At 43.6% G+C, this 22,304-nt stretch overlaps 1 protein-coding gene across 2 annotated transcripts in view; it reads left to right on the top strand.

Annotated features, from left to right (window-relative positions):
• Positions 1 to 22,304, top strand: part of cdh8 (cadherin 8) — a 195,648-nt gene that overhangs the window by 48,881 nt on the left and 124,463 nt on the right. For both annotated transcript variants that reach the window (XR_008724878.1, XM_055648831.1), the window contains exon 3: positions 21,465 to 21,759. Coding sequence is in view for 1 of the 2 variants with exons in the window: in XM_055648831.1 (XP_055504806.1) it covers positions 21,465 to 21,759 (295 nt within the window). In the remaining variant the exon portion in view is untranslated. The remainder of the gene's footprint in view (positions 1 to 21,464; positions 21,760 to 22,304) is intronic.

Genomic DNA, 22,304 nt, shown 5'->3' on the forward strand with positions numbered 1-22,304 from the left:
GCTTCGGTGAAAATTGTAAATTTTTCCTAGTGTTTAAAATAGTGCTAATGTACAGGGTGATCACTGTTTAGTGCAGACTCAGTAGGCCGAATGGCCTGTTTACGCACTGTATCTTTAAAGTCTAAAGTAAAGTCTAAATAATACTGGTTAAATTCAGGGATGATCAAAGCAGCATTTTCACGTACTCATCTGAGGATGGTGACAATGCGGTGGTTGTGACGTGCCACTCGAGGGCGTGGACTTCAAATCTTTGTTCTCACCGCCCTCTCTTCTTTTACCTCTCATTGATGCTGTTGTGACAAATGGTTTGAAAAGTTTGATAAAAGGGAACCAGTTTAATACATACAAGTGTAATAATCAGACAACTCAAAGCAAATAACTGAATAACTATTGATGTTGATTCATCACCCACACCTACTACATTTCTTTGCTGCCAGTTCCAATGTTACATTCAAAAACAAATTCCACAGACATAAAAAAAACTGTGAAAGGGCCACACAGTATAGAGCGGCACAGCGGCGCAGGCGTAGAGTTTCTGCCTTACAGCTTGAGAGACCTTTTAACCCATTAAGCCAATTAACCGACAAACCTGTGAGTTTTTTGGAATATGGGAGAAAACTGGAGCACCACGCAGGTCAAGGGTAGAACATACAAACTTTGTACAGACGGTACCATAGTCAGGATCAAACCCGGGTCTCTGGCGCTGTAAGGCAGTAGTTCTACCGCTGTGCCATTGTGCTGCGATAAGGTGGTTTAAGGTGAGAGGGGAAATACAGAGGGCCTGAACCAAGATTTTAACACAGAATGTGGTGGGAATGTGGACAAGCAGTATATACAGCCAAAACTAAATGTTTAAAAGACAGGTAAAGGTAAATGATAGAAACACATATATATGGAGAAAATAGCCCAACCCTGGTCATTACTTGTTCTCCCCATGGCCGTTGGGCAGCAGATACAGAAGCTTGAAAGCACGCACAACCAGACACAGGAACCGTTTCTTCCCCTTTGTTATCACGCTTCTATGACTCTGTTTTCATTTCCTTTTTCAGTCCCTCTTTCGCACTTTCGTAGTCTTAGAGCTGTATCACACAGAAATGAGCTCTTCAACCCACCATGTCCATTCTAATCCAGTTGGCTGTCTGGGCAGGTCCCATTTGCCTCCATTTTCTCGATATCCATTTAAACCCTATCCTATCCATATATCTTCTCCCTTCTCCATCTTGCTCTGCTCCTGCCTGGCATAAGATACAGAAGCTTGAAAGCGCACAAAACCAGACATGGGAACAGCTTCTTCCTCTCTGTTATCAGGCTTCCATAAGCTAGGGTACTGTCCTATCCACCTCTATGCGGACATTGGACTTTGTCTTTAGAACTGTTGTGCTCCAAAACTGAGAACTATATCCTGCACTCTGTATCTTCCCCTTTGTTCTACCTATTGTACTTGAGTTTGTCTTGATTGTATTTGTGTATAGTATTATCTGATATGATCAGATAGCATGCAACACAAAGCTTTTCACTGCACCTCGGTACACGTGACAAGAATAAACCTAAACCTATACATGCTGAACGATTGGACTGTGTGGTCTTGCACTGAATCTTCCCCAAAGGAAGCGATCAAATTGTTGCTAACTGACCAGCTCAGTGTTTCTCATATGTATTGTAGCTTTTTCCAAGACTGCATCATACATTGGAATCACTTTGAAGAATTAAGACATTCCTATTTCCACTGTTATTGCAGCCTAGTGAGGTCTCGGGCTCTTTGCAATTACCACTTCCTGAAACATGCACCTGGAGACTACTTCTCAACACTATTTAGAAAATGAAACGGGAAAATATTTTCTTCCTGTGTGCATTATCTCTATTCCCCGTTTAATATGTGCTTTCTCTGGAGATTTGAAATGGAGTCAGTGTATTACCTGAACATGATCAAACCTTTGAGGCACAGGTTGATTTTTCTTGGTTGCAACTTTAGACTTTAGATACAGTGCTGAAACAGGGCTACCAAGTTTGCGCCGACCAGTGATCACCCTGTACACTAATACTATCCTACAAGCTTGGGACAATTTTACCGAATCTTATTAATCTACGAACCTATACATATTTGTAATGTGGAAGGGGAAGAATCTGCCATGGACACCAACTATAGGGAATGAAGAAGTGTCTTCACCTGAAATGTCACCTATCCATGTTCTGTAGAGATGCTGCTTCATGGGCCTGTTCCACTCGGGCGACTGTCAAGTTGTCGGCAGTCGCCTGAAAAACCGGGAACTGGAACGGTAACTGTCAGAGTGGAACAAACACACACAAGCACATCACTTCCTTCACCAGCCCATGTGAATTTTTTGGACACCGCTTGCCCTGTCTAAAAATTTCACACAGTGCAGAGCCAAGGTGATACACACACACCCTGCGATGAACAGGAAGGTTGGCGCTGTAAAAAGATGGCTAAAGCACAGTTAGTCCTTTAAAAGAAGGGGGCAGAGGGTGGGGGTGAGAGGGGGGAGAAGGGGGGAGAAGGAGTGGAGCCAACTTTTAAGAAGCCAGAGATACACGACTGTGAAACTCGGTGGACATTTAACATTATCGGTCGGTTATCCTTAATTCTGAAAACTACTGCTTACCTTTTTTTCCCAATGAGCCAATGAAATTCACCAGTCAGCACCGGCTCCAACCTACGAGAACCTCCGAGAACCTTTGACCTCCTGGCAACGCATTAGGACCTCCTGGCGACTCACCTACAGCACGAGAATTCTCCATAGCGGCTTCATTCTAGTCAACGCTAATTTTTCAACATGTTAAAAATTTCACGGCGGCCATAATGAGGCCATGACTAGTTCCCAGAATGCGGGAAATCCTCACGACCATGAAGGCGACTCCCCGGCAACTACCTGCTAACATGCGGCGACCATGCATAGTCTCCTGCAGTCGCCAAAAAAGTCACCTAAGTGGGACAAGCCCATAACCCACTTAGTTACTCCATCACTTTGTGTCCTTTATTGTAGATTAGCATCTATAGTGCTTTGTTTTAGATTATGGTGGTGAGTGGGAAGAAATCTGGAAAAGAGAAGGAGCAGGGCAAAGCCTGCCAGGTTATAAGTGAGGACAGTTATTTGATAGGTAGAAAGCTGGACAAAGGACAGAAATGAAAAGACAGAATATGTGGTGTGAGACAAAAGGATTGAAGAGTTGTGAATTGTAAAGTTAGAGGAAGGAATGTGGGTGGAAGGGGAGGGCAAGGAAGCAATAGTTCAGATGGGGCATGGGAGGGGGGAGAAAGAGAGTTGGGGAAAAGAAGGGCGGGTGTTATATAGAGGGAGTGAGGGAGAGGGGAAGTTAATTGAAAAAATTCAATGGTGGGCAGACTGATTTGCAGGATGGACAGGACGATGTCCACAAACCTCTGCAATTTCTTGCAATCTTGTGCCGAACTGTTTGCCAAAGTTGTGATGCAATCTGATATGATATTTTCTGGTGTGTATCTGTAGAAAATGCTTATAGTCAGTCATTGGAGACATGCTGAATTTTTTTTGTCTTCTGAGGAAGTCGAGGCATTGTTGTGCTTGCTTGTCTGCAGCATCAAGGGACAGGTGTACATTTCACCCCTTATATAGTTTGGTTGACTACTATAATGTTTCGGAGTCCCATTTGTTTCAGATAGAGATGCATCTAATATAGAAGTGTGTAGGAAGTAACTGCAGGTGCTGATTTACACAAAAGGTAGACACAAAATACTGGAGTAACTCAGGAGGTTAGGAAGCATCATTGGAGAAAAGGAATAGGTGACTCTATAGGTCTGAAGAAGGGACTCATTCCAAAACATCACCTCTTCCTTTTCGCTGAGTTGCTCCAGCATTTTATGTCTATCTTATATCTAACATAGAATCGATCCAGCACAGAAGGAGACCATTTGACCCATCGTATCTCTCCTGTCTCACTCCTACAATGACTCTCTGTTCCACTATATTTGGCCTCACCTTTTATTTATCCAATTCTCACTTGAAGGACCAAAAGGCCTGTTTCTCTCCCAAGCAAAACTAAAATATTGTGACATATAGGGCAACGGCACAGTGGTAGAGTTGCTGCCTTACAGCGCCGGACACTCAGGTGTGGAGATTGCATGTCCTCCCTGTGAGGATGTGGGTTTTCAATCAATCAATCAATCAACCTTCATTGTCATCTTGCAAGCAACAGTTGTACAGTGCAAAATGAAAAGACGTTTCCCTGGGAATAGCAGAGCATCGCACATGAAATTTAAAACGTTTCACACATAATAACACTAAAAACAATCCAGCCCCTGATGGAACAGTATAAATAAATAGTTAAAAGCAGGTAAAACACAACGTTAAAATACAATAAACCAATCATAAAAATGTCCGGGGCAGCTGATTTGAGTGGCCAGTGCCAGTTATTAAAGTGGCCAGTGCCAGTTATTAAAGCCAGCTGCAGAATCAAGTGACTGTGAGTACAGAGTGACTGTTTAGCAGCCTCACAGCCTGTGGTAGGAAGCTGTTTAGCAGTCCTGTAGTCTGGGCTTTGATGCTTCGATATCTCTTGCTGGATGGCAGGAGATCCAGGTGTATGTGGAGGGGGTGCAGTTTGTCCTTAGCAATTCTCTGAGCTTTTTTCAGACAGCGGCTCTGGAACAGTTCTTGTACCAGGGTACACCATTTTCTATGGGTTACCAGTTTCTATGGGTGCTCCAGAATGTGGGTTCACCCACATTCCTAAAATGTGCAGGTTTGTAGGTTAATTGGCTTCTATGGATTGTCCCTAGTGTGTAGGATAGAAATGGTGTACTGTGATCGCAAGAAGGCATGGACTCTGTGGGCCGAAGGGCCTGTTTCCACGTTGTAACTCTAAACTAAACTAAACTAAACTAAACTAAACTAAACTAAACTAAACAAAATGTATGTTGTCATTTATTCCCCATCAGCAGGGAGTATCTTGCTATATACAAATGTCAATATATTGTCCTCAGCCTCCAGAATTCTGATCTATACATTTGATGAGTGTTTGATGGCAGTGGGCCTCTAATCACTGAGGTTTAGAAGGATGATGGGGTACCTCATTGAAACTTATTGAATAGTGAAAGGCCTGGATAGAGTGAATGTGGAAATGATGTTTCCACTAGTGGGAGAATCTAGGACCAGTGACCATAGCCTCAGAATAAAATGACGTACCTTCAGAAAGGAGGTACGTCATTTTATCCAATGATACATAGTACAATCAGAACTTGGAAACAAATAAAACAGAACTTAAAATTAAGAAATCTATCTCTGCTAATGCCAATAGCCAATAACCCTTTGTTTAAACCCTCAATTATAGATAAATCATTTACACAATGGGAAAGAACGGGAATCAAAACGCTCGGAGACCTGTATGAATTAGGGAAATTATTACCATTTCAACAATTACAACTGAAATATAACTTGAAAAATAATCAATATTTTAAATATCTTCAAATGCGTGATTATCTGAAAAAATATATAAAAGACTATTATAATATGCCCCCAGACTTATTAGATGAAGCCATGAAGATAAAGGCTGAATCAGCAAATCTAATATCATACTTATATAATATTATATTGAATATAGAAATACCTACAACAGATCATATTAGAAGAGATTGGGAACAAGAATTAGCTATAAAAATTTCAAAAGAGAGCTGGGATAAACACTTAATATATGTGCATAAATGCTCGATCAACGTACGACATACTCTAATCCAATATAAAACATTACACAGACTATATTATTCAAAAACTAAAATAAATAAACTCTTCCCCAATGTCTCACCCATTTGTGATAGATGTCAGGTACAAGAAGCTAACATAGCGCACTCTTTTGTTTTCTGTATAAAAATTCAAAAATTCTGGAACAAAATATTTGAAATCTTTACAAAATTATTTAAAACAAAACTTCTACCCAGAGTAGAATGGATCATTTTTGGAATATCGGAAGGTAACCCTGAATTAAATATGTTTCAAGAGAACTTACTTAATTATGGGCTAATAATCGGAAAAAAGCTTATACTTAAATTTTGAAAAATGCTCCAATACCAACAACAAAAATGTGGATTTCAAACATGTTCGAAACATTACACTTGGAAGAGATGAGACTCCTCCTAGCAGGTAAAGCAGATCACTTCCAAAAGACGTGGTCTGCATTTATGGAACTATTACAAGCATAAGGTGCAATAATAAGTTAAAATATAAAGGCTACCAGGACCTGGTAATGGGGGGTATAAAATACATTTTTAATAAAAACATGGTTGGTATATCCTTTTTTGCGGAGTTTTGTGTTACAATAGAGCGACTGATTTTCCTTTTTTCCTTTTTTCCTTTCTTTCTAGGGTCTTAATTATTTTCTTTGCTTCCTTCTCTAATTCCTTCCCTAAGGGGTTCTTTTCTGCACCTTCACGATTCTTGCTTACTTTTCTTACTTCTTTTAATATTTCTCTTTTAAAGCTCAAAAAATGAAGTGGTACAACATAATGTAATAAGATATATGCGATGTATTAATGTGATCTACTGTACTGCTAATAAAAATAAAATTAAAAAAAAAAGACAAAAAAAAGAAAGGAGGTGAGGAGGAATTTATTTAGTCAAATGATGGTGAATCAGTGGAATTCATTGGCACAGACAGTTGTGGAGGTCAATGGATATTTTTAAGGCGGAGATTGACAAATTGTTGATTAGCAACAATGTCAGGGGTTATGGGGAGAATAAAGGAGAATGGTGTTGAGAGGGAAAGATAGATCAGCTGTGATTGAATGGCGGAGTGGACTTGATGGGCTGATTGACCTAATTCTGCTCCGAGAACTTTTGAACTTATGAACTTATGAACATTCTTTTGTGTCAAAGACAATTTACAAATGTACTGACATGACAATATAACGTACTCCTCTCTTTTCGTCAGTGATGGATCTCTAGGAAGAGAAATTTCTATGGAGTGCACACTCCATCTCTGCCGGGACTCATCCTGTTTTGTGTTAGCTGTGGCATAACCGCGGGAGTCTGAAGATAGTGTGGTCTCACTCCTGTACTTAAACATCTAATCTCCACCAAAACCCTAAGCGCAGTACAACAGCTGCGTATGTACTATTACAGCAGGCACTTTCTTTCTGATGAGATTTTAAATCGAGACTGCATTTTGCGCTGTCACTTTGACACACACAGCCTTGCATTACTACCCAGGAAACAGCGGGAGGTGTGTTCTGTTGTACCAAACATTACTCGTTTCTGATCCAAGCCCTGATTTGTGGGATCATGCAATGCACAGATTAATATTTCCCTGCACAATAACAGCAAATAATTATCCTCATGTGCCATCTGAAGAAGCATTCTTACAAATGTGCAAAAGCATCACATAATTGCAAATTTTTATGTCTTAATAAATAAATGAGGACAGATGTGTTTTTCCTTCATCTTATTTTTCAACATTGCCACAGCAAACTCATTTCAAAAAACCTCATTGGCTGCTAAAGAGATAATGATGTTCTGAAAGGGATTTGAAAGGTGCTTTTCGAAACATAACTCATTATTTATGTCTTCTCTTTACATCTTCTAATGTCACAAAAACTGTAATACTGAATTGGCAAATAGAGAGCAGGTTGACAGGTTGCATCATGGTCTGGATGCCCAGGAATAAAGGAGGTGACAAAAACTGATGAACACTTCCCAGTCCATTACGGATACTGACCTCCCCACCATCGAAAGGATTTACAGGAGTCACTGCCTCAGAAAAGCAGCCAGTACCCTGGCCATATTCTCATATCACTCCTGCCATTAGGATGAAGGTATAGGAGTCTGAAAACTGTAATGTCCAGTTTCAGGAACAGCTTCTTCCCAACAACCATCAGGCTATTAAACACTACGAAACTCCAACTAAACTCCAAACTATGAACTGCTTGGGTTGAACTGGGGACTTAGGGCTTTGTTTTGTTTTTCCATTAAATCACTTTAATTATTTAATTATTTGACCCCCCCCGGGAACTGAGTGGCAAGGTGTGCCTTACTTGTGGGTAGACTTTAGATATACAGCGCCAAAACCGGCCCTTCAGCCCACTGAGTCCGCACCTGCACAGTAGTTTTTACTACACACAAGGACCAATTACATTTTTTTACCGAAGCCAATTAACCTACAAACCTGTACATCTTTTGGATGTGGGAGGAAACCTGGGGAAAATCCACGCGGTCACGGGGCGAATGTACAAACTCCGTATCGGCAACACCCGTAGTCTGGATTGAACCTGGGTCTCTGGCGCTGTGAGGCAGCAACTCTACCGCTGCTTCATCGTGCTGCCCTGTGCTCAATTTCAGCATGTCGGGGGGGGGGGGGGGGGGAGAAAATATTACTGAGCCCCTTGCTCAGAAATAGCCAAACAGCCCACAATAAGAGGCAGGGCCATAGTGAGAACTTCACAAAGTGTTTTACAGCCCATTGATTCCTACCATTCAATAATAAATTGGACCTTACATGGTCCCACTCTGACTGCACTGCACCACATTACTGGATGACATTCCGAGCCTAAGGTTATCCCTTACACGGTGAAGCTGGAAGGTATTTGTAACCGTTTTTAAATGTCTATGATATATTGAGATATTTAAAACCCATTAACATTGTTGTAAATAATTTAAAAAATCGATTAAAATACACACATTAAGGGCGGCTCATAGAAATGCGAGTTTGCAAGTTCTACCTGTGCCTTTCTTCCGGATGCTCCGGTTTTCTCGCACACCACAAAGATGTGCGGATTGGTGGGTTAATTTGCTCTGTAAATTGATCAAAGTGTATCTGTGCCCTGTGGACGACTTGATTGTATCATGTACAGTGTTTTTGCTGAATGGATAGTATGCAACAAACAAGCCTTTCACTGGACTTCAGTACATGTGACAATAATAAACCAAACTGAACCAAACTAGGTGAGCAGTGGAATGTAGGGGGAGTTTGGGGAAATTTGTGGAAGGCTTGTGTAAGTCTGGTAGAAATAGCTGCTTAGATAGACAAGAAAAGATGGATTACCTCAGCTGGTCAGGCAGCATCTCTGGAGAAAAGGAATAGGCGACGTTTCGAGTCTAGTCCCTTCTTCAGTCCTCCAGTAACCAACTGAGTTACTCCAGCTTTTTGTATCTATCTTTCACATAAACCAGCATCTGCAGTTCCTTCCTATAAATAAATAGATGGCTTGATGGCAAGGTAGTATATCGACTCTGGAGAGATTCTGGATATAGGCTCTAGAGAGGGTCCAGAGGAGGTTTACAAGAATGATCCCAGGAATGAGTAGGTTAACCAATGATGAACGTTTGTTGGCACTGGACCAGTACTCACTGGGGTTTAGAAGAATAAGGGGGGACCTCATTGGAACATACAGAATACTGAAAGGCTTGGACAGAGTAGATGTGGAGAGGATGTTTCCACTAGTGGGAGAATCTAGGAATAGAGATCATAGCTTCAGAATTAAAGGATGTTCTTTTAGGAAGGAGATGAGGAAAAATGTATTTAGTCAGAGGATGGATAATTTGTATAATTCTTTGCCACAGAAGGCTCTGGAGGCCTAGTGAGTGGATAATGTTAAGGCAGAGATGGATAGATTCTTGATTAGTACAGGTGTCAGAGGTTATGGGGAGAAGGCAGGAGAATGGAGTTAGGAGGGAGAGATACTGTATATCAGCAACTATCAATTATGAACATGACCTTATAAGACCATAGAAGGTCTTAAGGATAAGGGGGAAATCCTTTAAAACCGAGATGAGAAGAACTTTTTTCACACAGAGAGTGGTGAATCTCTGGAACTCTCTGCAACGGAGGGTAGTTGAGGCCAGTTCATTGGCTGTATTTAAGAGGGAGTTAGATGTGGCCCTTGTGGCTAAGGGGATCAGGGGGTATAGAGAGAAGGCAGGTACGGGATACTGAGTTGGATGATCAGCCATGATCATATTGAATGGCGGTGCAGGCTCGAAGGGCCGAATGGCCTACTCCTGCACCTAATTTCTATGTTTCTATGAACAGTGTAGCACAGTGCAAGTTGTGGAATTTATTGCCACAGAAGGCTGTGGAGACCGTCAATTGATATTTTAAAGGTGGAGAATGACAGATTCTTGATTAGTACATGGTGCCAGGGGTTACGTTGAAAAGGCAGGAGAATGGAGTTGAGAGGGAAAGATAGAACAGGCATAATTGAATGGCGGAGTAGACTTGATGGGCCAAATGGCCTAATTCTGCTCCTATCACTTATTAAGTTATAGTGTTGATATTGTGTTGGTAGGGTGTGCTAAAACTGAAGAATGAAATAATGAACCATTGGGACTAAAGCTTTGTGGACAGTCTCAAACCAAGATTCAGACACCGTGATATTTTCTGACTGATTCCAGAGGGCACCACTCTGTGATTAATATCAAAGCTTAGTAGCAATGGAGACATACTATTCCACCACCATTTTATAACATATAGGTATTAATAACATTTAATCATTTTTCGTCAATGGCCAGCATAACATCAATCAACTTGGAAGTGTGAGACAGTTCTTAATAACATCAAACTGCGATCATTTTGTTTTATTTTTCCCATGGTTTATTTGAGCATTTGCTTTCTCATTACTGCAATGCAGATAGAGTCATAGTCATAGAGTTATGCAATGTGGAAATAGGCCCTTGAGCCCTACTCGTCCATGCTGACCAACATGCTCCATCTACACTACTCCCACTTGCCTGTATTTGGCCCATATCCCTCTAAACCTATCCTATCCATGTACCTGTCAAAATGTTTTTTAAATTGTGTGATAGTACCTGTCTCAACAACCTCTTCCGGTAGCTTGTTCCATATACCTACTATCCCATGTATAAGAATGTTGCACATTGTGTGATTTAGTACCTCTTATGATCTCACCTCTATGATACCTCTTCCGGAAGGACATTAGCTTGGAGTCCATATACCTATTCCTATCCTGTCTTATGTATAAGACTTGGTTTATGTTGCACAAAATCAAGTTGCCATTAAATCTTTGGGAAGTGCAGGACAAGGGGTCCCTTAAGGATATCACCTTAAAACCTATGTCCTTTGTTCTTCTCTGGATTCTCCTACTCTGGGTATAAAGAGGGAGTATGTGCATTTATCAATTTATTCATACGGGATATGATCCTTTACCTCTATGATGAAGAAGAAAGAATGGCCTTGTCTTGCACTTTGTCATTTGACAAGAAGTAATTCTATCTTCCAAACGTGCCAGTGAAGTCATAGCAATATCATCATACTCCTGTACACTTTGTGGCTTTTTCTTCACTGACAGAACTTATGAGAGATCAAGAAATGAGAGCTGGAGTCATCTGGAAGGATGTGAAGGCTTTTGTCTAGAGGAGGCTTACCAGAATCTTGCTTGAATTAGGGAGTATTAGATTTTAGAAGAGGTTGGACAGACTTGGATTGTTTTTTCGAGAATGTCTATGATTGAGGGAAGACCTGATTGAAGTATATAACATTATGAGAGGCATAGATAAGGTAGACAGTCAGAACTTTTTCCCAAGGTTGGAAATGTCATGACAGGAAACAAGTGGGCATACCTTTAAGGTGAAAGGAGTTTTTTTACACAGAGGATGGAGGGTGCTTGATACGTGCTGCCAGGGGTGATGGTGGGGACAAATACAATGGTGGCAATTGAGAGTCTGCCAGATAGGCACGTGGACATGAAGGGAATGGAGGGGTATGGATCATGCACAGGCTGATGAGATTAGTTGTTCTTGTCATCATGGTCAGCACAGACATTTCATTGCAGGATATTAGCACAACAGGTAGAGCTGCTGCCTCACAGTGCTTGAGACACAGGCTTGATTCAGACCTCGGATGCTGTCAGTGTGGGGTTTGCATGTTCTCCCCTTGATTTTGAGGATTTTCTCCAGGTGTTCCAATTTCCTCCCACATCCTAAAGGCGTGCCGATTTCTAAAGGGCCTGTCCCACTTGGGCAACCTAATCCGCGAGTTCTGGTGAGTTTGCCCTTGACTCATACTCGCGGCGTGGTCGACATGAGGTCTTTGGAGGTCTTTGTAACTCTCCTTCATGCTCGAGAGTGGTCTCTGCGTACTCGATGCCTCAGCTAGATCGCGGCATTTAAAAAAATATGTTTAAAATTGCCCGCAAGGAAAAAAATGTCACCATGGAAAAAATTGATACTTTTTTACTCGTAGGTTTAGTCGTAGTAGATCGTAGTAGGTCGTAGTAGGTCAGCATGTTAGTCGTAGTTAATCGAGGTAGTCGTAGATAGTCTTCATCATAGTCGATGGGAGTTCAAAGGGAGGTCGAAGGAGATCAAAGGAGGTAGTCTACACTCTCCACTATTCGGTGTCCAATTTTCCCGAAGTTAGCCTTAGGTAGTCATAGCTAGTCGAAGCTGGTCTTCAACATAGTCAAAGGATGTCGAAGGAAGTCTTCTACATAGTCGAAGGAGGTCTTCAACGTCATTTTTTTCAAACTCGTCTAAACTTGCCAATTAGGTCGCCCAAGTGGGACAGCCCCTTAAGTGTGTGCAGGGAGTGGATGCAAAAGTCGGGATAACATAGAACTAATGTGAACCGGTGATCGATGGTTGGCATGGACTCGGTGGCCCGGAGAGACTGTTTCCATGCTGTATCTTTCAATCAATTCAATCAATCAAAAGCATAAGTCTCAACAAGTAGAATTGAGTGTGTAGTGCTGCATATAATTGGTGGCCAACTATGACCATGTTTAATGCCTATGGTGGTATTATTCCCCAATACATTCCACAGGGCATTATATAATTGGAACATGAATCCTTTGCCATTCATTGGCATAAGTGCAACGTTCCTGCAATCTCACAGCTACGGTATTAATTAAACCTCACAGATAGACACAAAATGCTGGAGTAACTCAGTGAGTCAGGCAGCATCTCTGGAGAAAAAGGATGGCTGACATTCCAGGTTAGAACCCTTCTTCAGACTGAAAGTAGATGTGGGGGAGAGGAGGGGGGGAATCGAGGTAGGATAAAGGTGGGAGAGGAGGAGAACTTCTTCAAAGTAGGCATACCCTCAGGAGATTTCACATTGCAGCAGACAATGATGTGTAGGAAGGAACTGCAGATGCCAGTTTGTACCCACGATAGACACAAAGTGCTGGAATAACTCAGCAGGTCAGACAGCATCTCTGAAGAAAAAGGATAGATGGCATTTCGGATAAGAACCATTCTTCAGACTAAAACTAGAGATAGGAAAAGGAGTTTAGACCCCTAAATTTAACCGCACTACTAGTGCTTTGAAGAGAAAAATATGGATCTACATTTTACCATAGTACTAAGAGAATTACCGCACTGTGGAGTACAATTAATGATTACTGACCTTGATAATGGAGAGAGAGCCATCAGCCTTTGAAAAGACTTCTCCGACCATAATATGGACCCACTTCATATCCCACACAAACTCTGCATTGTACCTGTCAATTAAGGCGTTTTGATTGATCAAAAAAGATACGAATAATGCGTCTGAAGAAGGGTCCTGACCTGAAATGTCACCTCTCCATGTCCGCCAGGGATGGAATAACCTGCTGAGTTATTCCAGCACCATGTGTTTTGTTCAAGATTCCAGCATCTGCAGTTCCTTTTAATCCCCATGCTATAAATAGATGCCTTAAGCAGGGGTCCCAATCCAAAACATTGTCTGGACATTCCCTTAACAGATGCAGCCTGACCAGTTGAGTTCCTCCAGCACTTTGTGTTTTATGCAATATTCAAGCCTCTGCAGTTCCCTTGTATCCTCAAGGTAGTAATAGATGTCTTAAGCAAGGGTTCCATCCTAAAATACTGTCTGTCCACTCCCTTCACAGAGGCTGCCTGACCTGCTGAGTTCCTTGAGCACTTTATGTTTTGCTCAAAATTCCAGCATCTGCACTTCCTTGCATCTGCACACCTTCCTACTCTTTTTATTCAGAGAACATTTTGTGATATAAACAGTCTTTTTGGCTGGTAAATTATGGGATTAGGAAAGGATCAATAGAAAAGCTTTTGGAAAAATGCATCGTTCATTCAGATCCCTTGCGGCAGTTTCAACAGGGAACACAAATGTTGTATTGCATTCTGACCTCTTTTTCTTTGGCATGATCCAACTGGACTATCCATATAAATACATTTGCAGCAATAGGGAGCCAGAAAATGGGTTTCCTGTGGCAAATGATTCACCTCAAGAGCTTTGCACCATCTAGAGAATGTAAATAGTGCCATAGAGTCACACAGTGTGTAAACAGGCCCTTCGGGCCAACTTGACCATGCCGACCAACACGTCCCATCTACACTAGTCCCACCTACCTGCATTTGGCCCATATACTGATAAACCTATTCTATCCATGTTCCTGCCTACAAAGATAGACACAAAATGCTGCAGTAACTCAGCGGGTTAGATAGTAACTCAGGAGAACATGGATACATAAAGTGTCTGGTTGAGACCCTTCTTTTTAAGTGTTACAAGACTACCTGCCCCAACTACCTCCTCCAGTAGCTCGTTCCATACACCCACCACCCTGTGTGCACAAAAGTTACCCCTCAGGTTTCTATTAAATTTCCCCCCCCTCACTTTAAACCCATGTCCTCTGATTCTCGACTCCCCTACTCTGGGCAAGAGACACTGTACGTTTTCCCAAACTTTTCCAATCACAATTTTGTACACCTAGAGTGTGCTTGAATTCTCAATGTGGGAGGGTGTACATGTTGAGAGAACCCAAACTGCCTTTTTATATTTTCGCTACACAAATGATTACATGCAGATTTTATATATTTGAAATAATTAATTAGTGATCAATTTTAAACTTTCTGTTTCCTTGTAATTAGAAAACCTTTCTCCCATTTGGCTGTTAATGGGTGTCAAAAGTGACACGTTATCAGTTTTATTGCCATCAGCCTGGTTTACAACCTCCACAAGGCTGTTTATCTTTACTCCAGCCTACTATACCGTGTAATCTAAACACCCAAACTCCTAAATCAGTATATTGCCTCTCCTAACAATTCCCTTCACTGTGTTGGCCTCTTTACTCCAAAGTGCTTTCATGTTTCAAATTTGCCTAATTGTCTTATACTTCCCAGAATTTCCTATCTCACAGCACTTACCTGGATGAGTGTAGCCACAACAACTCTCAAGAAGCTTGATGTTATTCAGTCATGTTTGGCATTCCATCCACAACACCAAATATTAATTATCTTGACCATTAGGCAAATTCAATGCTAGCATTTATATCAATACTGAATACAAAAACAGAGATGTAATGCTGAGGCTCAATAAGGGGCTCCTTTCAGGCCACATATGGAACAATGTGAGCAAATTTGGGCCCCATATCTGAGGAAGAATATGTTGGCTCTGGAGAGGGTCCAGAGAAGGTTTACAAGAATGATTCCAGGAATGAGTGGGTTAGCATATGAAGAGCGCTTGACAGCACTGGACCTCTACAATACAATACAATAATACAATATTTATTCCATGTCATTTGAACCTCAGTGAGGCTCAAACGAAACTCCGTTTCCACAGCCATACAAACAAAGACAATCCCTACAAGACATACAAACAATTCAATTTACACAAACATCCATCACAGTGAATCTCCTCCTCACTGTGATGGAAGGCAAAGTCTTTTCTCTCCCCTGCACAATTTCTCTCCCGATGTCGAAGCCCCAGGCGGGCGATGGTAAATCCCACGGCCATTTAAGGCCGCGCCGGGCGATGTACAGCCCCGCTCCAGGTCTAAAAGTCACAAGTTGGAGCCCCCGGCTGGCGCTGGAATGTCCCGCGGCCATTAAAGTCGCGCCGGGTGATGTACGGCCCCGCTCCGGGTCGTTCCAACCCCGCAACACGGGCTGGAGAGGTTCCCGCTGCGGGTGCTCCGAAAAGCGGTCTCCACCCGGACCCGTGATCTCCCGATATCCCGACAGTCCACAGGTCTGCAGCTGCAGCCTCCAAGCTCTGGAGTCGGGCCGCAGCAGCGAGCCACCACCGCACCCGACACTCCGAGGCCGGCCAGCCCCACAATGGTGAGTAGTCCGCAAGCTCCGCAACTGGAGCCCCAGGTCGTTCCGGTTGGAGGCCGCTCCACGGTGCTAGGCCGCAACGACAACGGAGACCTGACAGGAAAAAGGTCGGGTCTCCCGTGCAGGGAAGAGATTTTTTAAAGTTTCGATCCCCCCCCCCCCATATCTATATTACTAAAACTCTGTTCTTGACCGGTTTTGGCTTTCTGTGCTGCGGTTTTCGAGAGAACGCTGCCACCTACGGCCGTCATTTTTGGCCACCTCGCTCAGAGCCCCCCTCCGTCGCGTGTGTGCCGAGTATTTTTCCCGTCGATGAAAATTGACAGAGATATTAATGTTTTTACAACATTCCCCATTCTCTTTGCTGCCCCTGCTGGAGGGAGGGAGAGGGACTATAAAACCTGGAAGTGGTGTGCCTCAATCAGTCTCTGCAAGTGGTGTGCCTCAATCAGAGCTTTGAATGACACTGACAAATGTCTACAGCACTGTGAGTACCCTTAATTTGGTTTGAAAATGAAAATATGGTTAGAGGTAAAAAAGCACTGCCTGCAAATAGTTGATTGGGTTTGGGTTGAAGTAAAAAGGCTCTCTCTCTCTCCCCCCCCCTCCCCCTCCCCCTCCCCCTCCCCCTCCCCACCCCCCCCCCTCCCCTTCCCCCTCCCCCTCCCCCACCCTCTCCTCTCTCCCCCCCCCCAGGTAGTTTATGCACAGTGTTTGTAATAATGATGCCTCCTGTGCATTCCATCTCCCCCACAGCTGGAGATGGAATTGGTAGCACCCCATCCAAGTGCACTGGCATCAGTTTGTAGTTCCATAGACGGGTAGCTGATAATGTTTGGATTGGAACAATGCCTAATGCTATCTTTCCACCATTTTAGTTCCATTATGGCCTCTGTTGGTAGCTGCATTGGTCTGTCAAAATGACCACCATAATTTTTGAGTGCTCGTATTTTAGCCCTCTGTAATTTTTGATAATGTAAAGGTCCGGTTTGTGTGGCTGGAAACGCAGCCACTATAATGCCAATTTTTCTTGCTACCAGTCTGATGGATGGTTTTGTGATGTCAATGATTTTGCTGCAAGCCTCCATGAAGGCTGTAACCTTTTCTTTCGGCAAAGTCACTGACATGTGAACTGAGTTAAGGGTGAACCCCAGATGATCCATTGTGTTAAATAACATCTGTGGTCACCTCTAATGGGTACTGTATAGTAAGCATCTTTTAAAATGATGCTTGCCATGTAGTAACCTAGGAAATCAATTGCTTAGCAGTAACAAAGGTTTCCATCTAGTAATGAATATATAGTACGAAAGTATTCAAATTAGTCAAATCTATGATGTTGCGGCAACCACCATCTTGTTTAATGATAAAGATTTTGGACTCGAATTCCTGTGATTCGTGTTGGGTTTCCTCCATTACTCCTTTTTTATATGGCCACTGTAGTTCAGCATGCGCTTTTGATTTTTCTTTGCCTGTAAGCATGAACATTCGGTTCGGTACATGCTGATCTGGAGGATTATGTTTTTGTATAAATTCTATGGTATAACCCTATACTTCTGAAAATATAAGTGTCGGTAGTTAATTTATTCCATGCATCCAGATAGAATTGTAATCTCCCACCAACCTGATAAGGAACCAGACCCACCTACCTCCATGGTTACTATTGGTAGGTTTGTTACTTTTTCGGCATCCTCCGTGGACGTTGAGGCGCCGGTGTCTGGATCTGTAGTTGGGTCGGTGTTGAGGGTTAGCGCATTCCCCAGGAAGGTCAGTTTGGGCCATGGCCTAAAAAGACCGATGTTGAGTGTTCCTGGCCTTTGAGCTTTCACCAGTTTGTCTTGGCCGACTGGTGGGGTGTAGGGGTGCTGTTTCTGGCCGAAGTAGTTTTTAGACGTTGCTTTAATGAGCCCCAGGGTTTTACCCTCTTCGTCAAATTCTTTTTCCTGTTTTGATAAGTTGCCTCCAAATAGTAATATTGGTGGTTTGGAGGTTCCAGGTTTGCATAGGCCTGCAAATTAGGGTCTAAAGCCGGTTGGATGGCACTTCTTCCTAATGCTGTTTACTCGTATTGGTAGTTGCAACATAAAGCCAGTGCATCCTGGCGATCTTGTGTCATGTCTTTTTTGTTTATTGTGCGGGCGAAAACCCATAATTCCCACTGTTAGGACTTTCAGAACTTTCTGTAGTTTCAAGTCCCTGGCTCTGATTGAGGCTCCGACGTTTTCAAATACACTGGTTGACACTGGGAACATTCAGTGTTTTGCAGTTCCCTGGTGCTAAGTGTGTTTGTGTGGTGTCCAATAATGCCTGTCCTTATAGCTGGTTGATTGACAAGTAGTCGATACTTGCAGCTATTTTAGGTTCCAGGTTTTGGCCAGTTTGGTCGGGTTGAATAAACTGGGACACCATATCCAATAGGTTTTCTTGCACCCCATGTGCACTAGGGGTATGTTCTGCACCCCCCTTCAGGGTCAGCCCAGAATTGACCCCCTGTACTCCCCTCCGATGAAGGAGAAACACTTTGCAGCCCTACAAGAGGTACTGCTGTAGGACTTACTAGCTGCCCACTGTGACTAGTCTCCATCTCCCGGAGCCTATCACTTTGGAGTATTTGCTCCAACAGCCGCTCCAACTGGCTTCAATGCTCTCGGGCACTGGCTATTCGCGGCTGCTCCAGTTCCTGCAGCCGCTCCAACTGGCTCCAATGCTCACGGGCACTGGCCGTCGCGGCTGCTCCTGAAGTCGCTCCTGCTCCAGTTCCTGCAGCCGCTCCAACCGGCTCCAATGCTCACGGGCACTGGCCGTCGCGGCTGCTCTTGTTCCCTGCTCCCAGCCGCTCCAACCGGCTCCAATGTGTACGGGCACTGGCCGCTCGCGGCTATTCAGAGCCAGACTCATCGCAGTCAACGACTCTGTTAATTTTTTGCTTCGCTCTACCGCCCGGCCGTGGCTACTGCGGGAGCGAAGTCGGGCTAGCTGCGGGTAGAGATTGGCGTGCCGTAATGCTGTGCTGGCTGCAGAAACGGGTTCAGCTTTTTTTGGCAGCCTTCAGGGGTCCAAATGACAAGGTAAGTGGAAATTGACTCTTACCTGCTCTTGACTCTTGAAATTCGGGCACAGCTGTTCCCCCTTTGACTCGGCAGATTGTAACGTGACACGCATGGCTGCTGATGCGGGCTGCCCGTAACACTCACGTGACTCCGAAGTAAAATTTTTCGCAGTGCAAGAGGATTTCAACAGATCAGATAGCATCTGGTCCATGTCTCCACCTGACAAGGTTTTAGTGTCAGAAGGAACGCATCAGTCCCTCCACAGATGCTGTTCCACTGAGTTTTCAACACTTCTGTTTTGCTCCAGAGGGGCAACGGCAGTGCCTTCCCCAACAAGAAGGTGATTCACACACAATGCAGGGTAATTTATATGGCCAATAATCCGCACCAGTCAGCAGTGCCCAGATCCTCATTGTCCACGTAAACACCAAGTCACGTGGCATATTCTGTGCGTGGAAAAAGTAAAATGTGAGCAGAACACAAAAGTGCAAGAGGAATTCAACAGATCAGGTGGCATCTGTAGAGGGAGTGAAGACAGACAAGGTTTTAGGTCAGAATGTTGCCTCATCATTCCCTCCACAGATGCTGCCTTATCCACTGAGTTTTCCGAACACTTTGTGTTTTGCTCCAGATTCCAGCAACTTTAAAGGGGCAAAATTTAAAGATGTGCAAGGTTGAATTATTTTACACAGTGAGTGGTGGGTGCCTGGAACACGCTGCCAAGGGTGGTGGAGGAGGCAGTTACAATAATGTAGGACAAGTGACACATGGACAAGTAAGAAATGGAGGGATGTAGACCACATACCTGCAGATGGGACTAGTATAATTGGAAACCGGGTGGCGCCAGCAACGACTGACTCGCCAACCGTCTGTCTGTCTTTTCCTTCTTTGAGTTTTAATTATATGTGTTAAATGTATGTTTAGTGTTCTTTCACTTGTTTTATGTGGAGGTAGGAGGGGGGTTGGTGGGAGATGGGGATCGGCGGGATGGTGGGGAAAACCTTATCTCAACTGAGATGGAATTTATTTCCGTATCCTATCTCCGTCCGCACTGCAGCCTAACATCAAGGGGTTGCTGACCTTTGCTGGAGGCTGATTTTGAGAGCTCCACCACAGGAGCCTACGGGACTTTAACATCACGGAGCTCGCGATCCCGTTGCCAGGGATCGACCTTGGAGCTCCAACCGTCGGTGCTTGCAGACTTAACATCACGGAGCTCACGGTCTCTGGTCAGAGACCGACTTCGGGAACTCCAAGCCTCGGGAGTTTTGACCGCCCCAACGCGGGAATTTTAATTGCCCCGATGCAGGGATGTCGACCACCGGCTGCGGGAGCATCGATCGCCCCCGACAGATGTTACAACTGCTGCGATTACGGGAGAATAAAGAGGAAGACGATTGGACTTTTTTGCCTTCCATCAGAGTGAGGAATGTGGGGAATCCGCTGTGGTGGATGTTTATGTTAACTTTTATGTAGTTGTGTGTCTTGGTGCCTTTTTTTCATTTGGCTGTATGGTAATGCGCCTATCACTGTACCTTAATTGCTATGTGACAATAAAAGACCTTTGAAACCTTTGAAGACTAACTTAGAAGAGTGAAATGAACAGGCAATGTTTTGCAAAGAGACCTTTCTTCTAAACATTCCCTGTCTTGTTTCTGTTGATTAATGCTGATTTCCTCGAGCAGTTTGTTTTTTGGTCAAAATTCCAGCATCTGCAGTCTCTTGTGTCTCGGCACGGTCTCGGTGGGCCATAGGGCCTGATTCCACACTGTATTTCTAAACTAAACTAAATTAATTGTCATAAGGAAGGTTAGAAACTAGTAACTGCAGATGCTGATTTACACAAAAGGACACAAAACGCTGGAGTAAATACTGTACGAGGTAATTCAAGAGTTCTGCCGAGATTCCCCTGATTCAAAATTGGAGAATTACGGTAATAGCCGTTCATAGGTCTCTCATGGACATTTTTCACAGTGTTGAAAATAATTCACGAGTTACCGCGTTTCCTGAGTATCTGCCGTTAGCATAATGAGCCGCTACGAAACATCCATGAGCTCCGACGTAGCCGCTATGTACATTCTACGTACTTACCATGAGTTTGATTTTTTTAAACTTGTGAGAGCTCTTGAATTACCTCGTACAGTGGGACAGGCCCTTAAATCATCAGGTCAGGTAGCATCTCTGGAGTACATGGATAGCATTGTGGATGGGTCGATTATAATCATGTATTGTCTTTCCATGACTGGATAGCACACAAGAAAAGCTTTTCATTGTACCTCGCTACACGCAATAAAATAAAATAAACTAGATGATGTTTTGAGTCGGGAGCCTTCTTTAGACTGAATAAAATGGTATTGAGAAAATATTGACCTTGTTCACTATTCTTCTGCATTTCCCTTCCCAGCTACATACGGATCTTGACCCAGCGAATAGGAATATAAAGTATATCCTGTCGGGAGAGGGAGCGGGGACAATCTTCATGATCAATGACTTGACGGGAGACATCCATGCCATGAAGAGACTTGACCGGGAGGAGAAAGCTGAGTACACGCTCACTGCACAGGCCCTCGACCGAGAGACAGATAACCCCCTGGAACCCCCGTCCGAGTTCATTATCAAGGTTCAGGATATTAATGACAACGCGCCAGAATTTTCCGATGAGCCTTACCACGCCACAGTGCCGGAGATGTCTCCCGTGGGTAAGTACGCACTCACCGTGCCACCTTTATCATCATTCATTGCCTCCCGGTGCCACACAGGTTCACCATTGACCTCGGGTGATGTGTGTGTGTGTGTGTGTGTGTGTGTGTGTGTGTGTGTGTGTGTGTGTGTGTGTGTGTGTGTGTGTGTGTGTGTGTGTGTGTGTGTGTGTGTGTGTGTGTGTGTGTGTGTGTGTGTGTGTGTGTGTGTGTGTGTGTGTGTGTGTGTGTGTGTGTGTGTGTGTGTGTGTGTGTGTGTGTGTGTGTGTGTGTGTGTGTGTGTGTGTGTGTGTGTTCTCCCTGTGATCCCATGGGTTTCCTACGGGGGCACTGGTTTCATCCCACATCCCAAAGACCAGTGGGTTTGAGAATTAGTTTAGAGGTACAGCTTGGAAGCAGGCCTTTTTGCGCACAGAGTGCGTGCTGACCATTGATCACCATTTCACTCTAATTCTATGGTATCCCACTTTCTCATCCATTCCATACACCATAAGGGCAATTTTACAGAGGTCAATTAAACGAGTTTATTTTAATTTGCACAATTA

The sequence above is a fragment of the Leucoraja erinacea genome, chromosome 17 (genome assembly GCF_028641065.1).
Source record: "Leucoraja erinacea ecotype New England chromosome 17, Leri_hhj_1, whole genome shotgun sequence".
NCBI lineage: Eukaryota > Metazoa > Chordata > Chondrichthyes > Rajiformes > Rajidae > Leucoraja > Leucoraja erinaceus.